Consider the following 14,232-nt stretch of genomic DNA (forward strand, 5'->3'; position numbering starts at 1 on the left):
ACATTTCTGCCCCATTTTCCAGTACTCACTCTCTACTGCCTGCTCAATTCCTTTCAGCCGGGCATAGGCTGTGTTGATATCCAAAGTGAAGTTGTCAAGTTGTTCCTGAGTAAGGCGTTTGAATTGCATTTCCTGTTCATTGAGCTTCTCAGACAAGCTCTGAAACAAGAAACCTAACATAAATCTAGTACCAGTGTAAATAAATACATAAATACTTCATGGAGAGAGATCAAAATTATACCCTTTAGAACACAATATCACAGATCAGTTTATTGTATGCCTTCCAAAGACAAACGCATATTATAGTAAATACAACATCGCCCCGGCAATCAGGCACCCTAACCTGAGAGTAGGGCCAAATACTATTGCACTTGCTGTTTAGTATCAGCAAATCCTCTCTTCCATCAAAAAGATTAAAAGGAATAGAACCTGAAGTGACCAAAGAGTTTGTGTATTCTATCCCCTTTCAGTATAATTGGCCTGAATTAAAGTTTGTAAGACTGCTGTCCAGTGGGACCCTTACATGATATGCATCTCGCAAGGCTATCACAGTAAACTAGATACCATGCCATGTAGTCCCTGGCCATTTCATTATAGATCTCCCCTCTCTTACCTGCTGAAACTCCAGCTTGAGTTCCTGTTCTTGGATCTTAAGAACCTCTCTCAGGTGATCGGTGTGAGCAGCTGCCTGCCTGCGGAGCTGGGTCCTCATTTCACTCTCCATTACTTCTCGGACTTCTTCTATCTGTACATAAACAGGCACTAGCTATAAGCCTTCATCTCCCAACTGCTTGCTGATAGCCAGAGTGATGTTACTTAAAATTAACCCAACAATAATTTTCTTGAGGACATATTCCTGACATCACTGAGCTTTTTATAAAGAGACTATACAACTTTATATTTTTTAAATTAACAGTGTTTTAGAGACACCTTGAAAGTTCTCTTGCTCTGTTGGTTTGTCTTTCTAATGGCTAAAAGCCCATAATGCTAGTAACCAGTGATTACACTTGCTAGACAGTTAACAGTGCATGCTTTTAATTTTAGACATGCATGAAAAATAAAAATTGCTCAGATAAAAGTATACATAAAAAAAATTCTAAAATTTCCCCCATCAGGTCTCAAATTAAAATGCTTCTAACTTTTTTTCCCCTCCTCTATCCCCAGTATTTTATTTCAAGCTATACACATAGTGTCAGATTAGCTGCTTGTAAACTTGACACATTTATTTCAGGCGTGGCTGTATGTTTTCCCAATCCCTGAATGTTTTTTGCAATAATGAGTCACATGAGAAGTCAGTAGGCTTCTAGTTCTTTCTTGTACTGAGCTTCCTGTCAGTGAACTGTTCACTCAAGCTAGCCCTGGTCACTAGTTATTTTTAGTTCATTGAACAATTGGGATTTCCACGGTTTTCCCTTTTCTTCAAATGTCACAACAACCTGGATGCAAACAGCAAAATTAAAACAAATTGGGGGGGATCCAAAGATCTCAATCAGAATGCAGCTTTGGACAACCAGAACCGGGAGTGAAATCTTGGCCCTACTGAAGCTAATGGGAGTTTTGCTGTTTACCTCAGTACAGCCAAGATTACACCCTGCTTTTCAGAAGTGCACACATGCAAGATTTCAAGTCCTGTTTGCAAGCACTCTCTACAGCTTGCTGACCATATACGAATACAAATACCCAATACTTGTGTGTAATAGCTGTGGCTGACTATGCAACTGCATGGAACATTTTCAAAAGTACTTAAGTGACTCACGGGCTGTTGAAAGTTTTACCCTACAAGCCTAATTTGCACACACATTTGAGAATCAAGCCTCAATGTCCAAAGCTATATTCTTGTTTTCTAGCCAGCTGCCACACTATTAGTTTGCGGCTTGGAAGATATCAGACTTCACTGGTGAATTCCACTGCAGGCAGAGAACATACTGGAAAGCAGCAGCATGGGAGGACCAATTCCCCTACGCTTACTGTACCTTTTTGTCCTGGTCGATCTGGATCTCGCTTTTGCGGTGCTCTAGTGCTTTTGCCACTGCTGTCTCAAGTGCTCTCTTATCTTCCAGTTTTTGCTTTTCCAGGGCTGCCTCAATGTGCTGCTGTTCTCTCACTCTCTGATCGGCCAGTTCACTGTTGAGCTGGTCAATACGACGATGAGCATGGGCAATGAGAGAATTTAAATCATCTGTAGACAGCTGACCAGCTAGAGAGAACAAGTTTTATTAGAAATAGATCACTGCAGAAACAGTCAGACACACCACTTGCGCTACCCAGCGCGCACACGCACGAAATAAGATCATCCTCAGGTCACAAACTGGGCATATTTAATACTCAACTAGTACCTTACTAACTCTCCCCCTCTCCCTGCCCAGACACCCATCCAAGCCTTTCTGGACAGCATCTACAAACTAACTAAATACAAGAAGGAGCTACCAAAATGCTCATCTCACAATATTTCACTCTTAATTGCCACCCTGCCAGCCCCTTGACTTTTTCCCACCATTCTTCTCCACCCCACCATTAAATCTAATTTAGAACTGTAAGTTCCTCGTAGCTCAAGAACTGCCCTTTTATTGGTTTTTAAAGCACCATGCAGCTATTACTGTGCTAATAAGCCATACAGCACCTCAAGGGATGTAGAGTAAAGCAGGTGAAAAGTCTGGGTGAGACTAGATATGGATGACAGTGAGCTTGCTGAAGCTCAGTCCTGAGAAGACGAGCAGGGACAGCGAGTGAGAGGAGAGCAAGTCAAAGTACTGGCAGCTATTATACAAGTTTCTCTGATTGAGGTTTTTATCCAGCATCTGTTACCAGAGTCCACAAGCTGGGGGTCTGGTTGATCAAACAGTGGCAGAGATCAAAACTATATCTGCATATGGTCAAAGGTTGCAGCCTTTTCTTTGGGATGTAGACCTGGCCACCTTTGGCACTCAGGACCAGATTTCTACAATGTGTGCTATACAGGGCTCTCTCTCAAACCCATTCCCAAGCTACAGCCAGTGCAGAAGGCAGCAACCTGCTTGATAAGCAGAGTATCTTACCATGAGAAGATTTTACTTGTGCTCCAAGATCTACGTCTGCAATTGGCTTCTGGGTGGAGCTTAAAGGTGTTGGTTCTTACCTAGGAAGCCCTACATGGCCCAGGAAATGAGATCTCAACCTGTTAAATGGGGGAAAGAGGGATGCTCCCCAGCACGTAAAAGGATGAACCCCTGGCCTCAGGCTATCCTACACAAAAAGTCACCCCAACACAGGCTGCCCCAGTAAAGATTAGCAGGCATACTTGAGCTGCACCACCTTGCTGTCAGTAGGGAAGAGATGGGGCTACCAGCAGAGCATTCTCTGCGATGACCCCTTTTCCTCTGGAATGTTCTCTCCCAGTCCTGGTTCAAAATAGCCCAAGCTTGTTGACAGGGCTGGCCTTACCATGAGGCAAACTGAGGTGGGCGCCTCAGATGCCAGACTGTGGGGGAGGAGCCACTAGGACCCAGAGTGTAGAAAATTGTGCCTGTTGCTGGTGCACATGGATTCTCTCTGCTCTAGATGCACGGAGATGGGGGAGTGCTCTGCTGGAGGAAGGAGGGCACAAGAGACATAACAGGCAGGCAGGAGAAAAAGGGAAGAGGGAATAACAGAAAGCAGCAGGAGCTGCAGGGAGAGAGAGGAGGAGGAGCCTCTTATGTACCTCTCTAGCACCCCCAAGAGCCTGGACTGATTAACCCCAGCTTCTCAGAGACCTTCCTGTTTCTTGCTGCTTCCCTGAACCCACCTGAGGAGAACAGGCAGTCAACTGAAGTAGTAGAAGACAGTTAGGCCCTTAAGACGCTGATATCTTCCCTCACCCAGGCCCTGCTACCAGCCTGCTTATTGTCCCCTTCAACTGAGTGTTGAGAGCCACTATAGCTGGCACAGAACAGCAGTCATGAGTGAAAGAAGAAAACGCCCCTCTGGGGCAGCATTTAGAAAAAGAGAACAAGCAAAGGAAGCTTTTCTAGCTAAGCAGGAAGGAGCTCTCCTGAGATACATAGACACAAATGTTCACAGTGAGCCTTCCGGCCCCAGTGAGGACGTGAGTGGCGAGGAGATGCCTGATCTTCCAGTTAGTCAGTGTGCAGGTGACCTGGCAGCTACTGCAGCATCCATATCTCCATCTCAAATGGATGTAACCATGCACATTCCTGAAGAAAAGTGTAGATCAGAGAAGAGTATGGTGGAGACACAAGGAATAGCTGCTGCTGAGTTTAGTTCCTTAAGTCTAGATGATCCAGGACTGGGGACCCACTTGAGCAGTAGCCTGAGGGACTTCCTCTTACTGCATGGGCCACAGCAAGTGAAAAATTTCATGTTCCCCAAAGACAATGAAAATAGAAGTTTCCATCCAACACATTATTGGCGTGAAATCCCTAGTGGTGACAAAGTGGAGAGGCCATGGCTTATGTACTCAAAAACCCAGAATGCTGCATACTGTTTTTGTTGCAAACTCTTCCAGTCTAATGTTCCAGCAACATTAGGTTCCACAGGAACAAAGGACTGTAAAATTTTGGCTAGAAATCTGGCATGCCATGAGAAGGCAGCAAGTCACCAGACAGCATTCCATAGGTGGAAAGAGCTTGAGATGAGACTAAGGTTAAAGGCCACCACAGATGATCAGCATCAAGAGAAGATTGCATCAGAGGCTCTTTACTGGCAAAATGTTCTGAAGAGGCTCATTGCCATTGTGAGAATGCTTGCGACCCAAAACCTAGCACTGTGTGGCACTTCAGATCAGCTGTATGTGCCAAACAATGGAAACTTCCTTAAAATTGTGGAACTGATGGCCGAGTTTGATGCTGTACTCCAGGAGCATCTAAGAAGAGTCACCACCCAAGGTATGTACACACACCACTACCTTGGAAAAACAATTCAAAATGAGATCACACAGTTACTGGCAACAAAAGTCAAACGAAAGATTGTGGCAGATCTGAAGTCAGCAAGATATTACTCTGTTATTCTGGACTGCACACCTGACATCAGCCATACAGAACAAATTACTTTAATGATGCGTTTTTGTAACAGAACCTAGTGAAAATGTCCCTGCAATGGTGTCTGTCAGAGAGCATTTTCGAGCATTTATTGACATTGATGATACTACAGGAGCTGGTATGACAAATGTGCTTCTCAAAAAGCTGGAAGATACAGGCATTGCGATAGCTGACATGAGAGGTCAGGGTACGATAATGGTGCCAACATGAGAGGAAAGAACAGAGGAGTGCAGACACAGATCCGAGAGTTAAACCCTCGAGCTTTTTTTGTCCCCTGCAGTTCTCATTCATTGAACTTGGTGGTCAGTGATGCAGCATCAGCTTCTAGTGAGGCTCCTGAATTTTTTAATGTAATTCAAAGCATCTATGTATTTTTTCTCTGCATCAACTCATGGATGGAAAATTTTGAAGCAACATCTGGGAACAGCCTCTCTGACACTGAAACCACTGAGTGCCACCCGGTGGGAAAGTCAAGTGGAGGCGATAAAGCCTATCAAACTCCATATTGGGAAGATAGATAATGCCATGGTTGCCATTATGGAGGATAATGCTCTGACGGGAACTGTTCATGGGAGAACAGTAGCAGAGGGAAATGGAATCACCAGAAACATACATAACTTCAAATTTCTGTGTGACTTACTGTTGTGGCATGACATACTGTTTGAAATAAATGTTGTAAGCAAGAGACTCCAAGATGTTCACCTTGATATATCTGGAGCAATGGAACAACTGGACAAAGCAAAGTCATACCTACAGTCTTACCGGTCAGATGAGGGATTCCAAAACTTTCTGAAGAGTGCACAGAAGTTGGCAGAGGAACTTCACACTGAAGCTATTTTCCCACCCGTTCAAGAATACAAGAGTCACCGAAGAAGACAACATTTTGATTACAAGGCACAGGATAATCCCATAAGAGACCCCAAACAACAATTCAAAGTTGAATTCTTTAACCAGGTGCTAGATTGTGCATACAGTCAGTTGAAGAACATTTCTTGCAGCTCAAGGAACACAGCAGTATATTTGGTATATCTGATATTCCAAAACTCCTCACTATACCTGAAGACCACCTACACCAGCAATGCAGGGCACTGGAGACAGTGTTGACACATGATGACTTTCGCAATATTGATGCAAGTGATTTAGGTGATGAACTGAAAGCCCTTTCAAGATACATATCAGCAGGATCAACTCCAAAGGCTGTTCTGGAATATATGTGCACAACTAGGATGACCACCCTCTTTCCAAATGCTTTTGTTGCTCTGCGCACACTCCTAACACTTCCTGTAACAGTTGCCAGTGGAGGACGCAGCTTCTCCAAGCTGAAGTTAATAAAAACACATCTACGCTCCACAGTGACACAGGAGAGGCTGGTCAGCCTAACCATCTCAGTAGAGCATGAACTGGACCAGACTGCGGATCTTCAGCAGGAAGCAGTTCAAATCTTTGCAACCACGAAGGCATGGAAAGCACCACTTTGATTATTCAAACAGATAAAAATGCCAGTGTTTACTATGCAGACAAGAAAAGTTACCTTTGCTGTTCAGGCGTTTGAAAGTTAAGTGTTACTTAAAATTTTTGAACAAAGCATTTTAAGTTGTTCGTTCTCCTTTATTGGGATAGGCAGCAGAGCAGTACCATGAGAGGAGAAGAACAGGAAGAAGGCAGAATTGAGACCTTTCAAAGTTTTGGCCCAAGCGAGGGGGCATGGGGGCGTCATTTGAGCTCCCCGCCTCAGGTGCCAAAATGTTGTGGGCCAGCCCTGCTTGTTGACCTGCCAAGCATGCGCTGCTAAGCCCATCCATTCCGGTGGGCACTGGAGGAGGAATTGATACTGCTGGGCATGGGATTTTATTTGGGGGAATGTGCTGCGAAGGGGAGTTTTTAGTCCAGTTTAGGACTGCTGATCAATGATTAGTATGACGTGGACAGGTGGCAGGAAGAAGCGCTGCTCCTGTGATGAAGCGTTGTTTGTAACTCCTTGTACTGTGTGTAAGTTAGATGTCAAGGGAACCAGCTCCTTGTACAAACTGCTTTGGTTCAGAGTTTTTAAAATCAAACTAAGCAAGTTGATAAATTTACCATTTTCCTAATGTGAAGAATCTACAGTGCATTTAGGCCAAAATTTTTCAAGCATCCACTCATTTTGCAGGCCCTACTTGATCTCAAGGGCCTGGTTTTCAGAGGTGCTGAGTATCTACAAGTTTTAAACGGTGCTGGTGGTGCTCAGAACCTCTACAAAATGAGGCTCAAGGTGGGCATAGGAAAATTGAGGAACTAAAAATTAGTGGGCACTGGAAAATTTAGGCCCAAATGGCTTACCCAAGGTTATCCAGCAAATCAATGGCAGGACACAAAACTTTCTGGTTCACAGTTCTGTGCTCCCAATCATCTGGGATCAGCATAAGGGCATACCTAGTGACATGCCAATATTCATGTAAGGAATTTAACCATGCAGTTGTTAGTATTTACAGTAACTGTTACCTGAGCAGCAAAACTATTTCAAGTGTATGATTTACAAGCACAACAGACAAGAACCAGACTACACACAGAACCTAAATGGGAAGTATTCCAAAGTAAACCTCAGCGCTAATAAATTTTATAAATGCAGCAACTAAACACTAGTTGATATTGCCTAGTTGTAAAGCAATGCACAACACAAACACAGAAAGAGACTTGAGAAATAACATTCATAAGAGCAGAAAAAGTTACAGTAACTCACCTAAATCAGTTATCTCTGCAACAGAAAGAGGAAGGTTTGGAAAAATTAATGAACAGTTAACACAGCAAATCAATTAGTTGGTAAAAGCATGCAGAAATGTACATGAAAACATACCACTCATAGCTTTGTATTTAGAGTGCCTAGCATATTATAGGGAGTCTTTTAGTTAGACTGGCAGCTTTTTCTTTTTGTTAAAGCTCTTTAAAGTCCCTTTACATACTACCAACATTAAACCCACAACATCAAAGCCTCTAAAAATCACATTCCGAAATCCATAAATGCAGATTTTAGAGCTTTAACAGTCATAGCAAAGGAGCAGTGCAGATTAAGCTAAAATATGTTTAAGACTAAGGACTACAAATTTTAATTGGGAAGCACAGCATTACACTTTGAAGTTAGTCTTTCAGTTTTCGTTATTCCAGAGCAGAGGTTTCCACAACATACCTATTGCTCGACACACAAACACTTCAGAATACAACTCTGAAACATTTAATTATGAGCAGCAATATGGTTCATTAAACTTGTTATTTGCTCAAATGAAGCTCTCTCAAGACTGGAATTTAAGACAGACCAGCACAGGGAAGATTTCCCCCAGAAAACGCAAACTGAATGTGGCCTCTTTGTGCCCTTGCCCTGCAATTAACAGCTTGCAGGTGGGACATCTACACTTGCAAGGAGCCCAACTGAAGTGCATTGTCACTTGCAGGATCAGGGCCCGAGCATGAAAGCTAAGAAATAATTTCAAGAATTAACACAGAGTGCAGAACTAAACACCTGAAAAATGAACCTGCTACAATTCATAGCCATGAGTTCCAATATGTTCATTTTTCTAGACACAGCCTTTTACATCTAAAAAGGCTGCTCACATTTCACAGATTTATTCTTATCACTGTCTTTATTAATGAAATAAGGAAAATTTTATTAAACTTATTTTCAAAATAGCTTTTCTTGTTTGTTTGAAGAGAATTTGGCAAAAACAGTTTACCATCTGCAAAGACCTAGAATGCTATTTTTGGGCCTGAGGTGAAGTTTTTTTTTAATGGCTGTTACAAATTCCTTAAAAATAAAAGCAGTAATCACAGAAAATCACAGAAAAGGTGAACTACTGCAGCATGATTCAGCACAGCTATATCCTACTAAGTTAATATTAATTCACAACCTGTAACATACACAAATATGTTATGTCCACAAATACGTAGACCAATTCAGAAGCTAACTCATTAAAAGCTATGAAATTTTTTTTTTTATATTGGATATAAAACAAAATCTTAGATTGTTTGATAAACCATCATCAGAACAGCATAACCGAGGTTTCCTGAATAACGCTTGCTGGCTGTTTTTTTCCCCCCTTGTTTCGTGCTAGGATACAAATCCTGACTGCATTAATTGCATGAGGTACACAGGTACAAGATTTATTCTGACAAAATTCTCTATAGCGCATCAAGCTCTGCAAGTCCTTTAGGTAAGGTAATTGAAATTTTAAATTACTGTTTAAAGAATTTGTGACTCTCTACTTAGATATGTTTCAAATGGTTCCTAATATGGGCTAGCATATCTTTAAGCCAGGAGAAAAAAAACCCAAGCACCTAGCAGAGAAATTCCCCAAAGAATAAAAAACTCCAATTTCACTGACAGAAGAGCTGTAATGTTATCAGGCCAGGCTTATTTGCTGCTCTAACACAATACTCCACTCTCTGTAGAACCATATTTAGTAAGTCACCTGACAAGTAAAAAGAACAGTAACTTAGAAAAATGTGTATTTACTTTTCAAAGTTCAGTGCTGAAGTTACTGCTGCCAATTTCTCTGACCACATAAATATGAACAAGTATCTGGTAAATACACTATTTCCAACACAGGTTTTGCTTTCCACTGCATGCACATAAAGCTATGGGCCTCAACAGTGAGACGGGCATTCTCTCACTAATGAACGGTATGAGCACACTAAAAAACCAGCAGCATTCTCTCAGAATCATATCAGTATCCACTACTACAACAACACAAGACAACAATTTAAACAAACATCATTAAAAAAACGGCAAGAGTCCGGTGGCCAAAAGCTTATGCTCCAATACGTCTGTTAGTCTATAAGGTGCCCCATGTTAAGGAAAAGTTAGCACATGTGACTCCATTTTGGTTTGGGGCCCACCAGTGTCTAAACGCAAGCACATCATGCACCAGGAGGAGTGTTCCTTAGATACTGCATCCTTGTAAAAATCCTCCTCCTTGTCTCCAGCCTGCCTTGACTCCCAGTATCTGTTTTTTGTCAGTCTCTAACTCCCTGTCTCCTGGCCTTTGATGTGAGGCCTCCCATCCTGATAATAAAAGTTACTGATGCATGGCTTTAGGACCATGTTGTGTAATTAACATACTGGTTTAGCACGAGGAATGCACCAAGCAGGGATAGGTGGTAGATAAGAAAAGGGTTTGTTTATTGGCTAAGGTTTCCGATGCACGAGGGCAACATGCTTTGCTAAAAAGTATATAACCTTTGTATAATCTGTATTCGGGGTGCCCTCCTGGCTAGCAGAGGGGCACCACGCTTGAGCGTAATAAACTTGGTGTTTTTTGGGAACTCTGCAGTTGTGGACTTTATGTGCCTCAGCCTAGATTCGAACTGTGCGTGTCCTACCAGGTGTAATTCGCAGCATTTGTGTGCACGTCCTACCAGGTGTAATTCGTAACACCCAGGACTCTTTGCCGCTTTTAAAGACCCAGACTAACACGGCTATCCCTCTGATCATTTAAAAAAAAAAAATCACTTCTTAAATTATAAACATGCCTTTGCATATCCATAAGATGAATCATTAAAACATCCCTGAAAGCTATTAAGTGATAGCCTCAACTATGTCAAGGAAGCTAAACATTGTCAGAAAGTTATAGACTCCCAGGGCCAGATAAATGCCAAACCATTCTTCAGAAGGAAGGCCTGGATTTTGCAAAGCATTTAAGCATATGCTTGAAGTTCTTTGTTCTGAAAAGGGAAGAGTTATGCATATGCTTAGGGGCTTTACTCAAAGGTACTCAGCAACAGGGCAAAACCATGGTATTTAATAATATATACTTTCCAAATGAAAGAAACATCCTTATGCTTTATCTCTGTTGTTGAACATATCTGTCATGTTATCTGATGATCACTGATGCAGTAGAGCAGTAGCTGTTCAGTACTATCTCAAGAGAGCTTCTGTGTGACATTAAATGGACTTGCTCCATTTCAGTTCAAGATAATTTAATCTAGCTAACTGTACACTGGTTACTCCACCCATATTCTATAAAAACTCAGCTACAGATCTCTTTAAACAGTTTACTGCTTTATACAGTTTATATTCCATTAAGAATCTCAGAAAGGAAATATTACAGATTTGATTTTTTAATGGAAACAAGTAGAAAAACAAAACTAAGTTACTCTAACTGTTACATAAATAACAGTTGCTTCTGCTTTATTGAAAGGACCCTTTTCAGTTTCACCTGGCCTTCTCTTTCCATCATATGGGTTTATCTACATCACTACTCTTGGAACACCTGGAAATTTAAAAGACTACAACAGAGGACAGCATAAGTACCTTTCTAATGTTAAGTTTCAGTGCGGGTGCTTTCTTCAAGCTACCCAAAAACCATCTCTTGTGATTTCATCACCAAGAGCATAATTGCTCCATAAATTACCTACTGAAAATGAGGGCCTTCTGTACCAGTTGGTTCAGATTACTTGGGATTTTAGAGTTAATTCACAATAGTTTACAATTAATGTATAGAAACAGAAAATTAAAACAACTGTATGTCAGTATACACAGCTGTAGCGCTCTTGGAAAACAAAGTGCTTTGTGCATCATTAAATATTAAAGGTAACATAACAGTCCAAGACTTACTGAGCCCCTTCCAGCCAGTTTGTATTTCTGGAGTGATACTATCCAGTTCTCGCTGAAATTCATCCTTAGCTTTCGCCACAAGTTCATGGTACTGAGCTACTATCTTAGCCTCAGATTGTGCTGCCTGAACCTACAAGATATAATAAAAATTGGGTTAGATATGATTTAATACTTGCCTTCAAAGGTATATCTATTAGGGCTGTCAAGTGATGAAAAAAATTAATCACGATTAATCGTGCGATGAAAAAAATTAATCGCAATTAATCACGCTGTTAAATAATGGAATACCATTTATTTAAATATTTTTGGATGTTTTCCACATTTTAAAATATATTGATTTCAATTACAACACAGAATACAAAGTGTACAGTGCTCACTTTATATTTATTACAAATATTTGCACTGTAAAAAATAGTATTTTTCAATTCAGCTTATACAAGTACTGTAGTGCAATCTCTTTAGCATGAAAGTTGAACTTACAAATGTGGAATTATGTACAAAAAGATAACTGCATTTAGAAATAAAATAAATAATGTAAAACTTTAGAGCCTACAAGTTCAATCAGTCCTACTTCAGCCAATCACTGAGACAAACAAGTTTGGTTGTAATTTGCTTCCTGCTTCTTGTTTACAATGTCACCTGAAGGGAGAACAGGTGTTCGCATGGCACTGTTGTAACTGGCGTGGCACGGTATTTATGTACCAGATGCGCTAAAGTTTCATATGTCCCTTGATGTTTCATCCACCATTCCAAAGGACACGTGTCCATGCCGATGGTGGGTTCTGCTCGATAACAATCCAAAGCAGAGCAGACCAACGCATGTTCATTTTCACCATCTGAGTCAGATGCCACCAGCAGAAAGCTGATTTTCTTTTTTGGTGGTTTCAATTCTGTAGTTTCCGCATCGGAGTGTTGCTCTTTTAAGACTTCTAAAAGCAGCTCCACACCTCGTCCCTCTCAGATTTTGGACTGCACTTCAGATTCTAAAATCTTGGGTTGAGTTCTATAGCTATTTTTAGAAATCTCACATTGGTACCTTCTTTGTGTTTTATTAAATCTGCTGCAAAAGTGTTCTTAAAATGAACGTGTGCTGGGTCATCATCCGAGACGGCTATAACATGAAATATACGGCAGAATACAGGTAAAACAGAACAAGAGACATACAATTCTCCCCCAAGGAGTTCAGTCACAAATTTAATTACAGCATTATTTTTTTTAAATGAATATCATCCTCCTGGAAGCATGTCCTCTGGAACGGTGGCCCAGGCATGAAGGGACATAAGAATGTTGAGCATATCTGACACCAATACCTTGCAACACTGGCTACAAAAGTGCCACGCGAACGCCTGTTCTCACTTTCAAGTGACATTGTAAATAAGAAGCACGCAGCAGTATCTCCCGTAAATGTAAACAAACTTGTTTGTCTTAGCGATTAGCTGAACAAGAGGTAGGACTGAGTGGACTTCTAGGCTCTAAAGTTTTACACTGTTTTGTTTTTGAGTACAGTTATGTAACAAAAAAAAAAATCTACATTTGTAAATTACACTTTCATGGTAAAGAAATTGAACTACAGTACTTGTATGAGGTGAACTGAAAAATACTATTTCTTTTGTTTATCTTTTTTACAGTGTAAATATTTAATCAAAAAATAATATAAAGTGAGCACTGTATACTTCATAATTGAAAATGTAAAAAAACACCCAAAAATATTTTATAAATTTCAATTGGTACTCTATTGTTTAACAGTGTGACCCATGGCACAGCCATGACTGGCACAGGTCAGTTGACTCAGGCTCAGGGCTATATGATTACAGTGTAAACATTTGGATTCAGGCTGGAGCTTCAGCTCTAAGATTCCACTCTCCAGCCCAAGCATCTACACTGCTATTTTTAGCCTCACAGCCCGGGCCAGCTGACCCAGGCTCTGAGACTCGGTGCTGCAGATTTTTAATTGGCAGTGTGGACATACCCTAAGAGTATTCTACATCAAAGCTAAGTCCCTGAACACATCCAAGGGTTTAGCACTGATGGAACACAGTTAAGGTCATATCTATGCTCTAAGTTAGCCAGTTCTGAGACAATCGTATTGTTTATAGCCAAGATTGACCCTATAGCTGTTGTTCTAGTTTAGATCTGTGTGCTGATGTTCCTATCAATACATAAAGGCAAAAGAAAAGGCACATTTCAATAAAAGCAGCTTTATAAGTCATAAGAACCCTGCAAGGCAGGTAAGTTTTATCGTCACTTTACAAATAAGAAAGCTGAAAAAGAGAAGTAAAGTGATTTGCCTGAGACTACACAGAAAATCATTGGCAAAACAGATGGTTGCTGCTAGTTCTGTGTTCTAATCACTGGACCATGGTGTCTCTCCTTTCCTATCTTTCAAAGAAATATGAATTTCTCATGAAGGTTAAAGAACATCACAACCCTCTAATTCACCTATAATATTATTTACATTTTTTTCCTGAAGAGGGAAAACAAAAAAAGCAACTCCAGAGTATCGTGAAAAACAGCAGTACCTGAATACGTCAAGTGTCTATTTATCCATTTTGATTGATTTACAACTAGCACCGTGATCAAAAGCTACAAGTTACCCAACTTCCATCAAACTAAAGAAAGCATTCACCCACTAAA

At 40.8% G+C, this 14,232-nt stretch overlaps 1 protein-coding gene across 5 annotated transcripts in view; it reads right to left on the reverse strand.

The window, feature by feature from the left end:
• Positions 1 to 14,232, reverse strand: part of IMMT (inner membrane mitochondrial protein) — a 52,528-nt gene that overhangs the window by 14,905 nt on the left and 23,391 nt on the right. For 3 of the 5 annotated variants that reach the window (XM_073342857.2, XM_073342856.2, XM_073342854.2), the window contains exons 10-14: positions 11,599 to 11,728; positions 7,735 to 7,749; positions 1,974 to 2,197; positions 614 to 745; positions 30 to 159 (exon numbers count right to left, since the gene is read on the reverse strand). In XM_073342857.2, the coding sequence (XP_073198958.1) occupies positions 30 to 159; positions 614 to 745; positions 1,974 to 2,197; positions 7,735 to 7,749; positions 11,599 to 11,728 (631 nt within the window). Of the gene's footprint in view, positions 1 to 29; positions 160 to 613; positions 746 to 1,973; positions 2,198 to 7,334; positions 7,428 to 7,734; positions 7,750 to 11,598; positions 11,729 to 14,232 lie in introns of those variants that run through there. The other 2 variants (XM_073342855.2, XR_012158770.1) reach the window with 2 other exon arrangements.

This window comes from Lepidochelys kempii, chromosome 4 (assembly GCF_965140285.1).
Source record: "Lepidochelys kempii isolate rLepKem1 chromosome 4, rLepKem1.hap1, whole genome shotgun sequence".
In the NCBI taxonomy this organism is placed as follows: domain Eukaryota; kingdom Metazoa; phylum Chordata; order Testudines; family Cheloniidae; genus Lepidochelys; species Lepidochelys kempii.